This window comes from Erpetoichthys calabaricus, chromosome 14 (assembly GCF_900747795.2).
Source record: "Erpetoichthys calabaricus chromosome 14, fErpCal1.3, whole genome shotgun sequence".
NCBI lineage: Eukaryota > Metazoa > Chordata > Cladistia > Polypteriformes > Polypteridae > Erpetoichthys > Erpetoichthys calabaricus.
This window is the reverse complement of record NC_041407.2, coordinates 52,567,307-52,580,493: the sequence shown is the minus strand read 5'-3', so window position 1 is coordinate 52,580,493 and position 13,187 is coordinate 52,567,307. Positions and strand designations below refer to the sequence as shown.

At 37.7% G+C, this 13,187-nt stretch overlaps 1 protein-coding gene across 2 annotated transcripts in view; it reads left to right on the top strand.

Annotated features, from left to right (window-relative positions):
• ptp4a2b (protein tyrosine phosphatase 4A2b) overlaps nt 1–13,187 on the top strand; it is an 83,756-nt gene that overhangs the window by 31,977 nt on the left and 38,592 nt on the right. For both annotated transcript variants that reach the window (XM_028818409.2, XM_028818410.2), the window contains exon 2: nt 12,158–12,818. In XM_028818409.2, coding sequence (XP_028674242.1) covers nt 12,723–12,818 — 96 coding nt within the window. In that variant the 5' untranslated portion in view covers nt 12,158–12,722. The remainder of the gene's footprint in view (nt 1–12,157; nt 12,819–13,187) is intronic.

The window sequence follows — 13,187 nt, the reverse complement described above, 5'->3', positions numbered from 1 at the left end:
ATCCGAGGTTCGACTGTCTGATGGACCCACCTCTCTAGGACCCCAGAATAGACTTTTCCAGGGAGGCTGAGGAGTGTGATCCCTCTGTAGTTGGAGCACACCCTCCGGTCCCCCTCCTTAAAGAGGGGGACCACCACCACCCCGATCTGCCAATCCAGAGGCACTGTCTCTGATGTCCGTGCGATGTTGCAGAGATGTGTCAACCAAGACAGTCCTAGAACATCATGAGCCTTGAGGAACACCAGGCGTATGTCATCCACCCCCGGGGCCCTGCCACCAAGGAGTTTTTTGACCATGTAGGAAGCAATCCTGGTGAGAGAGATGCATACGTGCAACTACGAACAACTGTGTGTGCATCAGATCTGTTAAAGACCTTGTTTTTTGTGCACAGCAAACACTCCAATGTTAAAGTGTAGATATGAAAAGAACAGTCCCGTATACAATGTACTTGATAAATTCATCCTAGAGAAGTGAATTTAACATTGATGATTAATGTAACTAAATAGTGAAAAACATTTTTTTTTCATTCATGTTTAATGTCATTTTACCACCTGTTCTCCTTTGTCGGTCAGAGTTTCCTTCTGTTGCAGAAAAATTGTTCATTCAGCACAGTGTGATTAAAAAGCGCTCATGTGTGCTCTCCTCATTGAAAAATAAAGAGCACATAACTAAAAAAGTGATCCAGTGGGAGTCGAGTTGTTTCATACAGACAGACAGACAACAGAAAAATATGAAAACATTTTTATATTTTTTTCCCCATACACGTCTGCAAAACTCCATTTACAAAACTTATTACAACAGACATCATGGAAGGTAATCTGTCTTTCTGCAGGTTACTTTAGAATGTTATGATGTAATAAAAATATTCTGTGTGCTACATATTTAATATGTTTGTGCCATATGATTTTTGTATGTAGTTTTCTTATCAGTGTTTTTGTTTTTTGGTTGCAGTGCATTTTTAAAGAGCAAAGTGCTTATAACTTGTTCATTTTTTTTTTTTTCCCCTAATTTCTTACTTTACACGGAAATGTACATTATCTGCTTTGTAACCAAGCATTTCATAAATACGTCATGTCTTTCCCTAAACACAAATACTAAAGCATCTAGCATGTTCTCTTTGGTTTACCAGGTTAGTACACAGTTGATCGAGAGCCTTTACCCAGCCCCCCGTGAGCCTCTAAACTTAGTAGTTTGTTTTAAAAAACAAATGTTTCACGCTTACATTGTTTTTTGGAGCAGGAGTGGATAAAGAAATCCCGTTTAGAAAGGACACCCTATTGAATCTGCCTTATGGTACCGAGAATTCCAAAACATCAAGGGCTTCTTTTGGGAGAGGATAGCTGTTTAACCTGGCTGAATAAAAACATTTCTAAATGATAATCACCTTTTTCAACCCCCTCCAACCTACACAGTGTTTAATCTTTGGAAAACATCTGGGATTAAAACACTTGGAGAGCTGTATATAGATAATGTTTTTGCATCTTATGAACAATTACGATTAAAATTTTCCAGCATCACAATCTCTCCACTACTTTCAAATCAGAACTTCACCAATTTTCCACACTTCCCATCCATTTCTATTCCAGAAGAAATACTGAAGACTGGAAAACTCAGACAGTATCTAAACAATATATAAAATCAATTTAAAGTTTTTCCCTTATAAAGATCTTGGGGTACGGTGGGGGGAAGGACCTTTCACTTAATATCTCATAGAAGGATTGAAAGGCAGCCATGCATAGAATTGCTTAGAATAGACTAGCTTCATATGCACAAAGCATTCAATCATTCAACTTGAAATATTTCATTGATCACAATTAAATCATTTAAAGGTGTCCAACTTTATCCAGGGCATGGTTCAACTTGTGAATGCTGCAATCTAGATCCAGCCTGAGTGGGCCACATGTTTTGGGAGTGCACCAAATGAACGTAGTTTTGGACAAATGCCTTTCAGACAGTCTTGATTTTACAATCAATCCAGACCCCTTAACAGCTGGGCAGATGGGCCTAAAGTGGAGAACAACAACTTGATTGTAAATGCCATACCACACTACTAGCATGTAGACTTATCCTACTTAACTGAAAGAATTCAAGCCCATCTTTTATAATTCAGTGGCTAACTGATATTCTGTACTATTTGAAGCTGGAAAAAAAATCAAATTCTCACTTAAAGGATTTGGTGAAAATCCTAAAGACACCTCTTTTCGTAGCATTATCCAAACTGGACTTAAACTGTTTCCTGACAGGTGCATGTAAAAAAAATTTCATCAAAGAGCATGCAGAACAGGAAGGCTGGGAGAATTTTGTTGCACCCAAAAGCGCTGCACTCACAAGTTAAGACGCATTTGGGTAAGGTGGCTGGCTAGTAATGTGAAGTTTGCCATTTCGTGACAGAACAAAATTCGTGATCAGGGCCAAATATCATTTAGATGGAGAGTGTCATTTATTTTATTCTAAAATACCAATGCTGTTGTTCAGTAATGAATAACTTTTATCGTGAGCATCTCGACAGTTAGAAGTGGTGTAGTAATTTGCGCATGCAGGCAGCTGTTGGTTGCAGGTTAATTTGTTCAGATGTTCTATTTATTTATTTATTTATTTATTTATTTATTGCTGGTTATCCAAGGGTGCAGGTTGTCCAGTTAATGTTTTTACTGAGAGAGACAAAATGTGCAGGTTATATAGAAATGCAGGGGATATTCAGAAAAATAAGGTAATCCTGTATAAGGCCGGATAAGGTTGTCTGTCAGTCCGAGCGATGCAAACAATCCTCATATCTGGCCATAAAACTCGTGTAACACATTATAACATTGTTTGATTAGAGACATTTTAGCATGAGTTTGACTTCCCATTCTTTTCTCTCTTGCTGTGTTCTGAAGTTGTCCATAAGCACTGTGATTTTAAAGTCCCTTTTACTTTAATCTTTTAATTATATACTTGATTTCCCGGAGTACTGTATATGGTTTCATTAAGTTGGAAATTAAAAAAAAAATTTTAAAAATAGAGCCAACTGAGACATGTGATATGTTGCCAGAGTTTTCCTCTATCGCTGTGCTCCCCCACTCCTACTTTGATAACGCTGTATCCTTTGCTGGAGTTTTTGGGTGACATCGGTTATTAATTCACTTCAGACACTAGCGTGCTTTATATATCAAACAAAAAGTAAATAAAGCAGACCACCTCACAGAAAGACCAAAACTAATGGCATAATTTCAGATTTTGTATTGAAACCAATCGGTAGTCTTGCCAACATCATCACTGACAATTTCAGTATAATGTTTTTGTTTTTTTTAATTTGAGATCCTGACATTGTAGAATTTAATAATTGCAATTTAAAATTTGTAAACATGCTAAACAAATCCACACAGAGCTACTGACTGTAAGTGCAACAGTACGAACACATGTGTAACTACAGTGGTGCTTGAATGTTAGAGAACCCTTCATAATTTTTCCATATTCCTTCATAAATGAGACCTAGAACATTGTCAGATGTTGGTGTAAAGAACACAATTGAACAAATGAAACAAAAATATCATACTTGGTCATTTATTTATTGAGGAAATATTATCTAGTGTCACAAATCTGTGAGTGGCAAAAGTATGTGAACCTTCGCTTTTAGTATTTGCTGTGAACCCCCTTTTTGCAGCAATAACTGCAACTAAATGTTTCCGGGAGGTCTTGATCAGTCCTGCGTATTGGTTTGGAGGATCTTTGGCCGTTCCTCCATACAGAATTGCCTCAACTTGGGGATGTTGCTGGGTTTTCTCAAATTAACTGGGTGCTTCAGGTCCTTCCACAACATTTATGTTGGGTTAAGGTCAGGACTTTGACGTGCCCATGCCAAAAGCTTAATTTTATTCTTTTTCAACCACTCTTTGGTAGAACAACTTGTGTGCTTGTTGTTACCTTGCTGCATGACCCAGTTTCTCTTGAAATGTAGTCTGTGGTCAAATGTCCTTGACATTTTCCCTTAGAATTCGCTGGTATAATTAAGAATTAATTTTCCTGTCCAGAATGGCAAGCTGTCCTGGCACAAATGCAGCAAAACGGGTCCAAAGCATGATACTTCCGCCACCATGTTTCACAGATGGGATGAGGTTTTCATGGTAGAATGCAGTGGTTTTCTTTCTGCAAATGAAACAATTCTCATTTGACCCCAAAAGGTCTGTTTTGGTGGTCTCATCTGTCCATAAAACATTACTCCATTAGCTTTCAGGCTGTCCACATGATCTTCAGCAAACTGTAAAGGGGATGCAACCATGCCACACACACCACTGTTGCTCAGTTCTCTCTTAATGGTGGAATCATGGACATTAACCAATGGTGAGAGGGGCTTTTAGTTGCTTAGAAGTTACCCTTGGTTCTTTTGTGACCTCATAGACAATCACAGGCCTTGCCCTTGGAGTGATATTTGTTGGTTGACCACTCCTAGAGAGAGTAACAATAGTCGTAAACTTCCTCCATTTGTACCCAGTCTGTCTCACTGTGGATTGGTACAGTCCAAACGCTTTAGAGATTTTTTTTTTGTAGCTTTTCTCAGCACAATGAGCTTCAACAATTCCTTTTCTGAGGTCTTCTGAAATGTCCTTTGTTGGTAGAATAATGCACTGATGCTGCACAAGCACATTTCAAAATGAATTCCTTGATAGAACCCCGTTCTTTTAAAATAGAGTGCCCATTCACACCTGATTTTCATCACATTGATTGACAACCATGACATTTATTGACAACACCCAACTCTAAACTCACCTTCATATTACCTGCTAGGTTCTCATACTTTTGCCTCTCACAGATATAGATATATAATACTGGGTGATTTTCCTCCATGAATTAATGATGAAGCATACTTTTGTCTCATTTGTTTGGCTGGGTTCTCCATATCTACTATTATTAGGACTTATGTGAAAATCTGATGATGTTTTAAGTCATATTTATTCAAGAATATGGAAAATTTTGATGGGTTCACTAACTTTCAAGCACCACTGTATACTTAATTTCTTCCTGACAACTATCAACATTCTGTTTTATTTTTAGGATATATTCAAATTCAGAGGCGTAAAAATATAGAACAATGAATGTATTACAATCTAGTAAATACTGTATGAAAAAGGCAAAGTTTTATGTGATAAAGGAAAATATATACCTGCACTGTTGAGTAGTTAATTTGTAATAACTACTCACTTCCCTGACCACCCCCTTAAAATGCAGAAGTAATAATAAGCTTCAATATTTAAAGACAATTTCAAGCCACAATATGAGCACATGAGTTTATTTCCAGAAACAGTGTCGGTCATAATGCACCCTCTCCCCTAAAGTTACCACAGATTAAAATAAGACTGCACAATTAATCATATATTAACCATGATTATCATTATGGCTGTAGCGATATACTAATTGCAAGAAGTGGCAGTTACTACATATCATTTAGTACTCCTGCTTTGTCAGGAATCAAGCTTACCCAGTTACAGACTGCTCTAAACAGCAAGTGAGTATTGTAATTAAGCACAGACACATTCACTAAACCTGAAAGCGCTTGTAAATGAGAATCAAGTTTTTTGGCCAAGTCTACACACGTACAAGGAATTTGACTCCGGTTTTGGTGACTCTCCGATTACAAGTTATGTAATCGACATACACATAATAGTTAATAACACAGCTGAGATAAAAAAAATAAACACAAGACTGTGTGTGTGTGTAAAATACAGTATATACCCACACGCATACTGTATAAAGTGCAGAGTGCAACTCAGTGCAAGAAATGCTGAACTAAACACTGGGGGGTCCTTTGGGGTCGGGTGAAGCTAACTATTTATGAGCTTGATCGCCTGTGGGGGGGAAAAAAACTGTTCTTGTATCTGTTTGTTTTGGCATATATTAATCTGTAACACCTGGCTGATAGAAGTTCTAAAAGGTTGTGGCCTGTGAGTGAGGGGTCAGTAATTATTTTCCTAGCCCATTTTATGACTCTGGAATAATACAGGTCTTTTAAGGTGGGCAGACTGGCACAAATTATATTTTTAGGTAAACTTGCTTATTCAGTGTAGCATGTTCTTGTTATATTTAGTCACTAATCTGAACCACACTGTTATGGATGAGCTGAGAAAAGACTCCACGACTGCTGTGTAAAACTGAATCAGCAGCTCCTGTGAAAGGTTGAACTTCCTTAGCTGTTACAGGAAATACATTTGCTGTTGGTCAGGAAATTGGTAATCCATTTACAGGTAGAGACCGGGACAGAAAGCTGGGTGAGTTTCGAGTGGAGGAGCTCCAGAATTATTGTTTTGAAAGCAGAGCTGAAGTGCGCAAACAGAATCCTTTCATAGGTCCCTGGGTTGTCAAGATGTTGCAGGATGTAGTTCCAATGTTGACTGCATCATTCACTGACCAACTGGTTGTTTTTGTAAGCAAACTGATGGGAGCCCAACAAGGGAGCTGTGATGTCCTTCAAGTGAGCCAACACTGTTTCTCAAAGGTCTTCATGACCACAGATGTCGGAGCAACAAGTCTGTTGTCATTCAGTTCTGTTATACTGGATTTTTTTGGGGACTGGTTTGATAGTGGCTTGTTTGAAGCATAAGGGAACTACACGTAACACTAATGATTTGTTGAAAATTTAAGTGAAGAGAGGGGCTAGTTGATCAGCACAGATTTTAAAACCGGAGGGTGAGACCCCTTCTCAACCTGTTTCTTTCTTAGTGTGTTGTCCTTTGAAGAGCCAACACACACCCTCCTCAGAGATATTTAATGCAGGTTGAGTATGAGAATGTGTGGGTTTTTTTAAAATGTGATTTAAATGTGCAGTATGGGGGGATGGTTTCCTGTAATTTGTAATATTGTGTAGTCCTTTCCACACTGATGCAGGTTCTTTGGCTAAAAACTGATTTTTCAGCTTTTGAGGGTATCTCTTCTTAGCCAATCTGATTTCTTTTGTCAGTGTTTTCCTTGCCTGTGTAAAGAGTGTTCTATCCTCCCTTCCGTAGGCAGCTTCCTTTGCTTGATGAAGCTAGTTGAGTTTTACAGTGAGCCATGGTTTACTATTCTTAAGTTTTAACCAGGTCTTGGTGGAGACACACAAGTCTTCACAAAAGCTTGCATAAGATGTTATTGTGTCTACCAGTTCATCTAAGTTAGCAGCAATATCTTCAAAGAAACCCCACTCCATACAGTCAAAGCAGGCTTGCGGCTTCAGCTTTGCCTCATTAGACAACCTTTTCGCTGTATTAATCACAGGTTTAGCAGATTTTAACTTACTGCTATAGGTTGGGAGCAAATTAATCAAACAGTGATGAGAGAAACCCAAAGCTGCATGGGAAACATGCTTTAACACTGTATAGCAATGATCCAGTGTGTTACTGTGCTGCATAAATTTGGGAAGTTCCTACCTTATTAAAATCCCCTAGAATAATCAGAAGGAAGTTAGATAGTATTGCTCCATGCTTGTTATCTGTTCAGCCAGTTTTTGTAGTTCTGCACTCATACAGGCATGAGGTGGAACGTAGACACTAACCAGTATAAATGGGGAAAACTCCCGTGGTGAATAAAAAGGCCTACAGTTAACAAAAAGCATTTCTAAGTCAGGTCAGTACATTTTACTTAACACCGTGACACCAACCTTCATTAATAGCAGATTCCATCTCCTTTTCTTTTCCCTGATGTCTCTTATGCACTGTCCTTTCTATAAAGTTAATAATAATAATTCTTTATATTTATATAGCGCTTTTCTCACTACTCAAAGCGCTCTCCACACAGAGAGGACCCGGGAAGTTAAAAGCCAAGTAGGTGTAATGCCGAGTCCAGGATGGATTAATTTAACCAGGTTTCCATGAAACACGGAGCAGAAGAAAGTGAAAAGTCCTTGTAAGTTCTGTTGAGGAGTAACAGTTCATCCATTTTATTGCTTAAAGAGCAGAGTTCACCAGATGTAAACTTGGGAGCGCTGTTAAAAAAAACCCTGCTGTCTTAACCTAACGAATGCACCAGTGTGCTTCCTCCTTTTGCAATACTTGTGTCTACCTCTGGTGCTGACAACTGCTGCTCCGCCAGCTAAGATATCCAGAAAAGTTCTTAATTGTGAAAAGTCCGGTGTAAAATCACACAAAGTGAATTGCCAAATATTCAAAAATTCTTCACATATATACTTGATTACAGTTGAACCCCATACAACAGGACAAGTAAACCAAATCCATATTACTAACCGAGAATGGTAAACCGGATGGCATGGACACAGGTAACCGGATGGCATGGACGCAGGTACACGGCGATGGGACCATGAGACATACTGCGCAGGCGCGTACAGCACAACTAACAGAAATAGCAAATAAAACGAATGTGCTGCTTGGGATTGTACAAACTGCTGAACACTTAACACCAAATTCAAACACAATACGGCTCAACTAACACACGGCCCCGGAGAAGGGCCACAGAACAAACAAACACAACAGGATTCGGCGCCCCGCCGAAAGTCAAACCAGAGAGAGTACGGATGCCGCAAACGTCCACACTATACAGCATAGTGAAACCCGAGATAGTACGGAAGGCGCAGGTGTCCCCGCCATATTGTGAGTGGCACTACTGCGGAGTGAAGTTAGGAATAATGTGCTGCTTGGGATTGTACAAACCGCTGAATGCTTTACACCAAAATCAAACACAATACAACGATACACACACGAGCCCACCTGGATAAGATCAATGAACGCAGGTGCCTACAACGCGCGTCTGAAACTGCGGAAGCAAAGCAGGCACGGGTTCAAAACGAACGAGCTCGACTGACGGATATACAAACACAAGCCCGCCTGGATAAACAACGCGCCCATAGCTAACGACTAACGACACAACCACACAGAAAAGAGGATTCTGCACTGCACCCCAGAGTCAAACGTAAGACACTACGGGGTCCGCTAACGTCCACAAAGAGAGTACGGAATATATAAGAGCACACCCATCAAAAAAAATCAATCGTATAAAAGCACATAGTACACACAAATCATGTGCTCTCAGCGCATATAAAGCGTATAAGGACAATACGAAGAATAAAGACCCAAAGGCATTGGAGAGAAAAAAAGGCAGATAAGAGATTATGAAAGCAGTGGAATTCGAAAGACTCAAACAAACGATGGCGCGATACACATGCAGACAAAGGTACAGAATATGAAAGCAGTAAAATTCGAAAGTATTGTAGCGTCCCAGACAGATTGAGGGCTTTTTGGTTTTAAGTGACTGTTAGGTCCGATTGAGGGAAGGCGGAGTACAGCACGGAGGACTGATAGCGGGCTATTGATTTGATGCGGTAAGGGGGGGCGTTGGAAAGGGTGCTAGAAAGTTGTGTTTGGGGTTAGGAAGTCAGCGATTGTTCAAGTAAAACTTTTGTGACACTTTATCATGTCAGTCACTACAGTATCAAAGAAAAGATAGAAACGATTGCATTACCGCAAACAAAAGGTGATTAATCATCAGAACCAGGTGTAATTAAAAAAAATACCAGGACAAATTGAGGTCTGAAAAAAAGAGTAGACAACAAAGTCTTTTCGCATTCGCATCATTCAATGGACAAAACGTGGATTTACACAATAATGGACCATATGCTATGAGAATCTGTGGTCCCACAACAGTTAAAGGAACGACAAGTTAAATTTCAAAGAGTACACAATTCGGTCGGGTATATATTGATGATCTCGGAAAAGCGATGCAAATTTTAACAGGCAAAAAGAAAGGTGATGTATATATTCCGCGAATAACATTACACACCAAAGGAGATCGTGATATGCCATTCGTAGTAAAATGTTTACAGTTTACCGTGAGAATAGCTTCTGCTATGACAATCAATAAATCACAGGGACAAACAGAAAAACTCGGATTATTTATTACAGAAACAGAAACAATATTCACTCACGGGCAGTTATACGTTGCGTTGTCATGTGTCTCCGAAAAATATTGTTTTTAATGAAGCTTTAAAGTAAAAGTGAAAATAGTGAAATTGAAACAATTCAAAAAAAAAAAAAAATGTAAAATTGTATATCCAATTAACCAAACACAGGGGTTGGCGAGCGAAGCCCCCTAGTACTAGAGAGCACTGAACTGAGGCTGCCATTTGTGGCACCTTGATTCTCAACAACGAATCACTCAGAGGCACTCACATCAAATGTACAATTACGAGTGACCATGCTTAATGCATTTCTAGGAGTCTGATCCCTAATATCTTTTAAAAAGTATGCTCCCTATCTTCATCCTTTTAAAATCGCATTTATTTCTCACGCTGGTGGCACAATGCTGTACACAATGAAAGTTATTTCCTCCTGCAATTATTTTTTCCAATGTTTCATGCCTTTTCTTTATTCCAAATGAAGTGGATCTAAAGCAGCCAATACTTTATGCAACACAACCTATTTGTGGTCAAGTAGAACAGTGGAAACTGTTGTGAGCTTATCGGTTCATTATTGATAAGAAGTTTAAATGGAAAAGCCGACACATGCAATGCTGCCTGCACTCTTTAAATGAGAATGCCTTTTTTAATAGTATTTTCCTCAAAAATGAGGTCACAACTGCTCAAGGATTCAGTCTGAATTGGACACCAGGGCTTTTGGCAGCAGCATGTAACAGTGTATTACCACCAAAATGCTTCTTGAGCTTGCTGTATTAATGCATTTAATGTTGTTCACATACCTGTGTAATAGAGCTCTCAATTTGTGTTTATAGTAACATCGTAATTGTACATTACTGCTATTTAACATTGTGTTTTGTATTTTGATTATTGCATTCACATAAATCCAATTTAGTGTTCCCTTGTTTAACATTTTCCACATATTTGAATAGTGAGTGGTGGTGTGATGGCAGTTTTTTTAAAAGTCAAGTCGGGGTAAACAAAAAAGAATTGTTTGTGTTATACTTTATTTTAGTTTCATAATTATTTGAATCTCATTAATTTACAGCATGTATTGTTTTACACAAGCAGTGACACAAGTATTTTTTTAATGTCCTTTATTGTAAAAATAAAAAGAGAATATATTAGACACCATATTTTTAACTTTTCTACTAATACACAATTTACAATTTTTACATTGACATTTTTAAAGTGGTTCCCTTAAAAATGAAGATTCTACTGTTACCATATGTACAGGTGTGCACAATACAGTACATGCAGCTGACAAAGTACATATTTCATTGTAGTTCTGGCAATTGAAATGATCACAATTATAATACCAAAGGTAATAATCCTCAGTTCTTAATTTTGTCATAATCGTTCACCCACACATTAACACATAAACATAGAAATTAACTAATATATTGTGCACTTTTGACAGTAACAGTGTTTACAATGTTAACAAATCAAAAGGCAACAGAACCACATGCAATCTATATTTAAGTGTCCATGCAAATTGATCTGTTAAAAAAAATCAATCATCTCCCAAGTAAGTAGAAAAGACAAAAGTATTCTGAACTCTTGCTCGCCTAGGTTAATTTGATTACTTATGCACAGTACCATGAAAACTTTCCTGTTTTTCCTTTCAGGATTGAGCCAGCTGTTCTTCACCACTACTCCCAACCAAATTATAGCATTTTTATTGAACGATAAATCAAATCATGGTATAAAGCCTACTTCCTTGTTTGCACTAGACCGTGACTCACTGCAACACTAGTGAAACTCCTCAATCTAAATCCCATATTTATTATCGTAGTTCATTTCCCATTGACCGACTTGAACATACTTTACCTTGGTATAAGTCCTATAATTCGGATCTGCTTATTTCTACACCAGTACAATTTCTGTATACTGTTTATATTTGTAGCAGGGACATATTCTTTTAAAACATTCAAACTTGTGAATAATTATACCTCATTTCAATTAGTAAGAGGCAAATTCTGATTAAATATACATTTTAGGTTAAAAAAAAAAACATATCTCAAATTATGTAGTGGATTCACAGACATAAAAGCCTGTTTGTACATTTTGATATAGATCAGTTTTAACAGCTTGCTCAAGAAGTGGTTTATTACAATTTAAACAGAAAGGCTTTTGCAAGTCTCTTTTATTACCAGACTAGACCAATGAATAGATTTTCTGCTCAAAATGTCAAAGCATCCATTAATAGACTAATATTGTTTACTAGATGTGTTTTGCAGGATCTGTTAATACTTGTGTTTTTTCTCTGTTTCTGTTTTACAGTATTTCTGTGCCGAGTTGGGCTGCACATTTATGGCGTTTGTGAATGTCAGCAGAGATTTCTGCCGGGCTCAGCACCTTGCCTTTGCAGACAAGTGAATTGTTTGCTCTTCATAGCAAGACAGCAGCAGAACAGACCTGTAGACAGAAGCCTGTTGGAGTGGCGTCCTTTGGTCTAAATCAATTCTTTTTATAAGCCACTGGCAAAGTAGTGACATCTGCCCTGTAACTTCACTTTCTCTGTAATGACCAGATTATTGTACACATCCTGAATGGGGTAAACATATGCAGCTTGTTTTGATGTTAGAAGGATATTTTTTCCTTATCTTCCCAACTTTTTTTTTCTACTTTTTGACAAGGCAGGCAGATTTTTAAAATCTGCTAACTTTTTAAACCATTTTTACTTTTCAACTACAGACTTTAAATTAATAAAGCTATTCTTTGAGCCAAAGTGAGAACTATCCATCTGTCCTATCTTCAAAATAAATTTAAAAAAAAATCTACTTTATTTTTGTTGATATTTTTACAGCCTATATATATATTTTTTTTTGGTGTTTTATTTGCCAACATGAGCCGTCCAGCACCTGTGGAAATTGTATTTGAAACAATGAGATTTTTAATAACTCACAATCCAACAAATTCTACTCTCAACAAATTTACTGAGGTAAGGTATTTATTCTTGGCTGTATGCAGCACTTTTTTTATTTGATAAGTCATATCTTGTATACTCACTTTTTTAAGTTTAAAATTATTTCATAAGTGGGTGAAGTATTTAAACCAGGGGTCTCCAACACGTCACGAGATACCGGTAGCTTGCAACCCCTTTCCAAGTAGCTCACCAAAGTGTTAATGAATCCTACATAAATTTGAAAACTTGATTAGTCAAATTTAGGGGTGGGCGATCTTTCCAAAAAATCATGTCACGATCCACAATCTGAATTGCAATCTATCTTTTCAATGTGGCATACACTTAAGAGAATATCCGGACTAAAATTCATCAAAACCTAAGTGACACTTTATTTTAAATATCAAA